This window comes from Mangifera indica, chromosome 7 (assembly GCF_011075055.1).
Source record: "Mangifera indica cultivar Alphonso chromosome 7, CATAS_Mindica_2.1, whole genome shotgun sequence".
NCBI lineage: Eukaryota > Viridiplantae > Streptophyta > Magnoliopsida > Sapindales > Anacardiaceae > Mangifera > Mangifera indica.
In genome coordinates this window covers 16600146-16607910 of record NC_058143.1, presented here as the reverse complement: position 1 = coordinate 16607910, position 7765 = coordinate 16600146, and the positions used below count along the sequence as shown (strand labels likewise).

Sequence of the window (7765 nt, the reverse complement as noted above, 5' to 3'; positions counted from 1 at the left end):
AAATGATGAGGATTGGTGGTGAAAATGGGTGGTAAAGATAATGGCGGGCTTCCAGAGGGGTCTTAATTGGGGAAGCCGCTTGAGAAGAACGGTGGGTTTGTGAAGATGATGACTCGTGATGTTGGTAGTGACTATGATTGATGGTGAGGTTATTTTCATTATTTTCTTTGTGAACAAAATTTTAATGATAGGTTAACTGAAAAAAAGAAAAATTTAAATGATAGGATTGCATTTATTTCTTCAAAATGGGGTTCATAATTAGATGTGAATGAGGCGGAACCTCCACCGTCCACGGCAGCTCAAATATTTGTGTAGATTTGCACCAAGTTCTTACGGTGTATGTGTGGCAATCTTTGCCCATACGTATTTGTCTGAACTTGCCACTGGGTCAGGTTTTATCAGCACATAGAAATACTTTGTTCCAATGTTCCTAACGACATGCCATGCCTAGTATCAAATTCAATCCGGAATCTTCAATTCAATAAGAGCAATACTATGTTTACCTAATTTGAATAAATAAATTAATTCACACTTATATGTGTTATCATGTGATTGAATGTTATTTCATTTTTAACTGAAAATTATTTAATTATATGATAAGACACATTAAATATGTATCTATTTGTATACTTAAAATGAATACGTATAATTTTATTGATTCAATAATACTAAATATGCCATTAAATTCCACATGCATGTAAAATACAGTAACTGCTCGTTCAATGATGACACTGAAATGAATCAATGGATCAAAATGGGTATTGTTGGTGAAGATGGCATGAAAAATGGAGATAATGTTTAATTTAGTAAGAGAAAGCACATGGTGGTAGAAATGGAGTTGAGTTTTCGTTAAAAGGGGCTGTTGATCAATTCTTCACATACTTCATGTGATCACATGTGCTGCCATGTTTTATTGAATATATATTCCATTCAGTTATTACAGTTGAAAAGTTAGTTAATTACATTTTTTTATATAGAATTTTATTTTTTTAAATATTATTAATAAAATAACGATTTTGCCTTTAGTTATGATAGAAAATTTTAATAATAATTAGTTCATAGATAAATTTTTAGGTTTTTCAACTGTCGTAAACATACTTTTAAGATTGAACTAAAATTTGGATGGAACATAGTCCTTTGGCCAATAATTAAACTAAAACTTTTAGTAATTGCAAATCAGTGTTTGAAAACTGAGAAAAATTTAGGTTGGGGGAAGTGCAATTGCAGCCATGGAACTCGGCTGAATTAGTAGATTCATTTATTCAAACTTTGAAACCGACCTCATTAATAGAATCTTGTCATGGAGTCAACTGAGATCATTAGTGTCTTTGTGATTAGTCAACTGAGAAATCAAATAGTCAAATGGAGTCGATGATATTGAAATTATTATAAGGTTGTGGAACAATGTGTTAGCGCAAATGATGGCCACGGAAGCTTGTGGGAAGCCAAATTATTTATTCTTTTCCTTCAAATTCTCATGTTTTCATGTGACAAGAAAGACTTAAAAAAAAAAAAAAAAACATGTGAAATATTCACCTGGTATGTTAAACCCTAAGGAATTTCACGTTTTTTTTATTTATACCACCAGCGTATTTTTTCGTCTGGATTCCTATTCAATGACAATAGATTATTGACCAATTTTCAATATACATTGTTTGCTTCTGATTTTCAACTAATTCAGCTTAAGAATAATAACATAAGAGAAACCAAACAATTACATGTATTCCCTAAAAAGAATATACTCGTATTGAAACCGATCGAGGTTCTATACACGTGTGACATCTCTTTTTGACCATACAAATTTTTTTTCAATCATTTTCATATTCTTATACTTAGTTTTTTCAAAACTGTAAATCGATCACACTAATACTTGGCCAAAAGTGGAGTTTGATGGTCCAAAACAAGAGATTCCAATGCAGGAACAGGGTATAGAGATGATATGGTTTCAAATTTCGATACGTTTAAGTGAGCCGTCACCGTGAAATTATCAACTATTTCACACGGTCTCAATAGAAGCAATCCTTGTCAACATTGCTTGCCTCTAGACATTACGTTGAATTATGAAGAAAGATATTTATAACTTCAAGGGCATGCATGGTCCCCTTTTTACCACTTAATATAATATGCATATTTAATGCACGAATCGCGATTAATAATGTAATTTATTGTTTTATAAAAGGAAAAATAACTATTTTTTACCTAAATTATATTAAAATAATAAATTATCATTTTTAAAATAAAAAAATATATTTTATTATCTTTTGTCCAGCACAATTAACAAAATTTATTAATTTTTATAATGAATTAAAAAACAAAAATACCTTTTACTATTTTCAATATTTACTAAAATAACATTTGGTCTTCTAATTTTATTAAATATATTTTTGCCCTTTATCTATAAAAAAATTAAAATTCAAAATAGTCGTAGACAAACATTTATAGTAGATAACACTTTAATTACAACTTAAATATTAGGATTTACTTTAAGATTTATATCAATTCCATCTAAAATGTAGATATTTCTTCCCTAACCTAGAAATTAGTCACACACAATCTTATCTTCAATTAAAAATTTGAAATATGAAAAAGAAAAAAATTAAACAGGATAATGTTAGTTAGGTGTAGTTGGTACAATTTAGTCAAAATCATATCTAAGATAGTGTTATTCGATCACGTTTATCTTGAATCACACCTAGAATGATACAATCAAGCTAAATTGTATTCGAGATGATGATTACCTATTGAATTGTACTTTGTTAGATGTATTTTGACCAAATCACATTATGTCAAGTGCAATATAGTTATATCTCACTATCTCAAACGTCATTCTCTTTTGATCACATTATTTTAGTATAATATTCCCTAGTTTGTATCTGGGTAATTTACAAATAGTGGAATTTGTTAGTGGCTTTTTTAATTTATAATTTTATTTATATGATTATTAATCTTAAAATTAATATAAATATACATAAAAATATATTTAGTAAAGTTTTCAATAGGTTGTTACTTTGCTTAACAAACATTACAAAATTAATAAATGATATTTTTGTCTTTACATCCTTTGTAGCATGTCAACCAACCAATCTCACCACCGAATGGAAAATGGTGGTTCTCTCTTAATTTACTGAATAATGCAAAAGCGGATATGTAGTAATTTAGTAGCTACAAATTAATTCTTAATCCTGGATTATCTCTAATTTTAGCATAATTCTTTTTTCTTAATCAAGAGAACTAGATGATTACAAAAGAAACTTAATGAGAGTTACCAGACTGATCAGAAATTATTCTGCAGGCCGATTGCTCATAAATGTAGTAAACGTATTTCTTATAAATGTTTTATCTTATCTCCAAATCTACCAAGCATATCTTTAAATTAAGACCAATAATCATTACAGTAATCATCCTAAAATATGTATTTAATGGAGGAAATATAGAGTCAGATCTATACGAAATTCATATAAATCATGAACATATATCATTAAGTTATACCATGGTTTTATTTCCAATGCGAATGGTTGCAAATTCAATTTCGGAGGAATGTGTAGCCGCCCGTTGTGCAGAGCACAGCTACCAACCTTCCTGTTGGTTTTGGATAGAGATGTATGTCATACGGTCCGTAAAATTGCGAATCGTGCTAGACCTATGAACCATACAAGTTGTGCCAAGAAAGAGCCTTGAGGCAAGCTATAGGCCAACCCACAAAGAGCCTGTAGAGGTATGGTTAGGTGTTTTAACCATACCTTGAAGTTATCATATGGTACAGTGACATAAGTGACCTGATTTATTAATTGATAAATTATGACATGATACAATCTGTGGATATAATAAATTATGTTGAGTTTGATCTGACATAATCTACTATTTAATTTAATTTCAAATATTAGAAACCTAAAAAGAATGTTATCACGTGAAAAACATCGCGATTTTAATTTTAAGTGGTATATAATGTATAAGTTTAAATATTATTATATAACTCAAAAATTATTGTTCAGTTGAATTTATTATTAAAGGTCTAATTATATTAATATACCAACTCAAATTAAATGTGTGTCTCTAGAAGACCAAACGCTGAAAGATTGAATTCAGATTAAGGCTAGATGTGAATTCAACCTTCTGAATTTGATTCAAGTTTTGACAAAAATTAAATAATTTTCTTTTTTATTTCCATGGAAATGATGTTGAAAACCTGGTAATGGTGACGACAAGAACACCGTTTTGGAATTTGGCTTCCTTCAAGTTGAATTTTGTTGCGAAACTTGTGCATGGAATCGATTTTCCTGTGAATTAGTGAACCTTCTGAACATATTCTTTGATGTAAACTGGACATGGATGGACCATTTGAACTGTCAAAAGTCTCAAGAAGCATTGTGAAACATGAGCTCACGCACAACTAGCTAACCTGTGAGGACCAGAGTTATAATTTTCAATATTGGATGATGAAGAGTAATTTGTCCTTGGCCGCATAGACAGAACAATTTTGATCTCCATTTACACAATTCTCAATTGGTAAACTTGATTTGTTTCCAGTGTTGAAGTCATTGATTGGAATTAAGGGACCTGGTAATGGTAACCAGACCACCATTTTGGAATTTGGTTTCCTTCAAGTTGAATTTTGTTGCGAAACTTGTGCACGGAATCGATTTTCCTGTGAATTAGTGAACCTTCTGAACATATTCTTTGATGTAAACTGGACCTGGATGGACCATTTGAACTGTCAGAAGTCTCAAGAAGCATTGTGAAACATGAGCTCACGCACAACTAGCTAACCTGTGAGGACCAGAGTTATAATTTTCAATCCCCATCAGGTAAAATCTACAGAATTCTTGAATCCATTGGATGATGAAGAGTAATTTGTCCTTGGCCGCATAGACAGAACAATTTTGATCTCCAGTTACACAATTCTCAACTGGTAAACTTGATTTGTTTCCAGTGTTGAAGTCATTGATTGGAATTAAGGGAGATGCATTGAGCTCCACTATTTAAGATATCTTGGCAGTAGGTTGGAATGTGACAGCATAATTTATAATGATTGAGTTGAGTATTTTGATGAAATGCACAAATATACTCAACACCCCTCTCTATTTAACTCCCATCCCTCTGTCCCTCTCCACACACATCACTTCTACCATTTTCCTTTTATTCTCTTCTCCATTCCTTAATCCTTTGTCACCATTCATCTTTCTACAAACATCAGTACTATACCTATTCTCTTCACTTCTCTTTCACAATCTTTTTAGCTCTTATTTTTTTTAAACTTAATGATTAACATCCCAGACATGTCTCCAAATTTCAGTCAAGACGAGTACTTTAACAGCCGTTGCACATGGGTGAACGGCCCTGTAATAGTTGGTGCTGGTCCGTCAGGTCTTGCTGTTGCTTCGGGCCTTATACAGCGAGGTGTTCCATTCATAATCCTCGAACGAGCCAACTGCATTGCCTCTCTTTGGCAAAACCGAACTTATGATGGCCTTAAACTTCATCTCCCTAAGCAGTTTTCCCAGTTGCCAGACTTTCCATTTCCTGGAAATTTCCCTGAATACCCCACCAAATATCAGTTCATCAACTACCTGGAATCTTATGCAAAACACTTTGACATAAACCCGAATTTCAATGAAACAGTTAAATCTGCTAAGTATGATGAAACATTTGGGTTTTGGTGGGTTAAAACTCTTTCATCTAGAAGTTTAGAATCAGTTGAGTATATCTGCCGGTGGCTTGTAGTGGCCACTGGTGAAAATGCAGAGAAAGTTGTGCCTGATTTCCGAGGCTTGCAGGATTTTGATGGTCATGTTTCACATACTTGTGACTACAAATCAGGTGAAAATTATAGAGGAAAGCGTGTCCTAGTTGTTGGCTGTGGCAATTCAGGCATGGAAGTTTGTCTTGATCTCTGCAACCACAATGCAAAGCCCTCGATGGTCGTTCGAAACTCGGTGAGTGAAGAAACTCAATAGGGTTCTGCAATTTATCCCCTTTTTGGATCATCATAAGTATGTAACATCTATGTTTTTGGTCAATAGGTTCATGTATTGCCAAGGGAAGTTCTTGGGAAATCAACATTTCAATTAGCAGTTTTGATGATGAAATGGCTACCACTTTGGCTAGTAGACAAGATTCTGCTTATTCTAGCACGACTCATCCTAGGCAATGTTGAAAAATATGGCCTAAAGAAGCCACCTATAGGCCCCATAGAGCTGAAGAACAGTCGAGGGAAGACTCCAGTTTTGGACATTGGCGCTTTACAAAGAATTAAATCCGGTGACATTAATGTTGTCCCTGGAATCAAAAGGTTCAACCATAGCAGAGTGGAGCTCGTCAATGGACAAAATCTTGAGATTGATTCTGTTCTTCTCGCAACTGGGTACCGCAGCAATGTTCCTTCATGGCTAAAGGTGAGACTATTTCAAATAGATTTATGTTGAAATTCATGAGACTGTTACATTCTTTTTACAGTTTTGTTGGGTTTGATGGAAAATTGTTAGTCTTATTCAAGGAGATGAAATTTGACAAAAATAATGACGGAGAAATTCCTTCTGTCACCCCCTTGTTGTTTTCTGCAGCTGAGATTTATATGTTGATAAGGGGAAACAATCAAAACAAATACTTGCATACATTCTTCTGTATGCAATTATTAATGATTTTGATATCTCAAGAACAAAACATCTTTTGCTATTTTAAATTTCTGGGTAACTGACAGGTGGTTGGGTCCTTTTATTCTTGATTGATGATGAAGATAAAATACAAAAGAGTAACAAACAATGACATCTTTGTCCTACAGGAAAATGAATTCTTTTCTGAAGATGGGATTCCAAAAAATGTATTTCCAAATGGGTGGAAAGGCAAAGCAGGACTTTATGCAGTTGGGTTCACAAAAAGAGGTCTTTCTGGTGCATCTTTGGATGCAGTAAATGTAGCTCATGATATTGCCAAGGCATGGAAGGAAGAAACAAAGCAGAAAATTTGTTTTTATTTGTTTTGGCAAGTGATGGACGAAGAAATGAGGTCAGTTTTGCGTAGAGAAAGCCAAATAGCCCTCTCCTATCCAGTATAAAACACCTCCAAGATTTGCAAATAATTGGAGATTTTCCTGTAGAAAAAGGAAGATGAGGCTTTTTGTTTTCTGCTTGAAAAACAAACTATTTTTGTACGATTGCATAATTCAAGTCAAATGGGAAACCTTTCATTTTTCTTTCAATGTCTAAACATGGTCCACCTTGTCATTAATGGCACTCATGGGCTCTCTTCACTATGGGCCCATTAGGGTGGACCCCAGATCTATTATATGCCAAAAACATTACACATATCTTAAATGACTTTGATTGCTACTACTTGATAAAAAACTAGGCTTCTGACTCTTTGTTTTCATGGTGGCTAGCACATGGATAGCCCGCTTTCGGGAAAACTCAAATTCATCTCTTTCCGTGAATAATTATTAGATTAAAGTACGTTATACTAATATATATATATGAATCATTAATATTTATGTACAAAAAATATTAAAACATTATTAGATACTAATTAGTATTATATATAGATAAATTAGTATTTACTTGGTGTAAATTTTTATATTAGGATTTATTTTTGTATTGTCAAATTATGAAATTAACTATTAAATTATTTTTTTAGTTGTCATCTTATTGCTAATATATATATATTTTTAAAAATATTTTTCATATTATTTATTATTTCAATTGAAAAATGAAAGTCTTTTTACTTCTTAAATGTATTTTAAGTGACAAAAAAACATATTTTATATATAAAAGAA

At 32.3% G+C, this 7765-nt stretch overlaps 1 protein-coding gene across 1 annotated transcript; it reads left to right on the top strand.

The window, feature by feature from the left end:
• Nucleotides 1–5071: 5071 nt before the first annotated feature.
• On the top strand, nt 5072–7193 carry LOC123220608 (probable indole-3-pyruvate monooxygenase YUCCA3). Its single transcript, XM_044643034.1, has 3 exons — nt 5072–5933; nt 6021–6392; nt 6779–7193. Exons 1-3 carry the CDS (start codon nt 5259–5261, stop codon nt 7049–7051), a joined length of 1320 nt encoding a protein of 439 aa, XP_044498969.1. The 5' UTR covers nt 5072–5258; the 3' UTR covers nt 7052–7193.
• Nucleotides 7194–7765: the final 572 nt, after the last annotated feature.

What these genes read in the sequence shown, in the direction of transcription:
- LOC123220608 (XM_044643034.1), top strand. Translation starts at nt 5,259, where the DNA reads ATGATTAACATCCCAGACATGTCTCCAAATTTCAGTCAAGACGAGTAC. An exon ending in CGATGGTCGTTCGAAACTCG is followed by an intron (nt 5,934 to 6,020) that starts GTGAGTGAAGAA and finishes TTTGGTCAATAG; the next exon opens with GTTCATGTATTGCCAAGGGA. An exon ending in ATGTTCCTTCATGGCTAAAG is followed by an intron (nt 6,393 to 6,778) that starts GTGAGACTATTT and finishes TTTGTCCTACAG; the next exon opens with GAAAATGAATTCTTTTCTGA.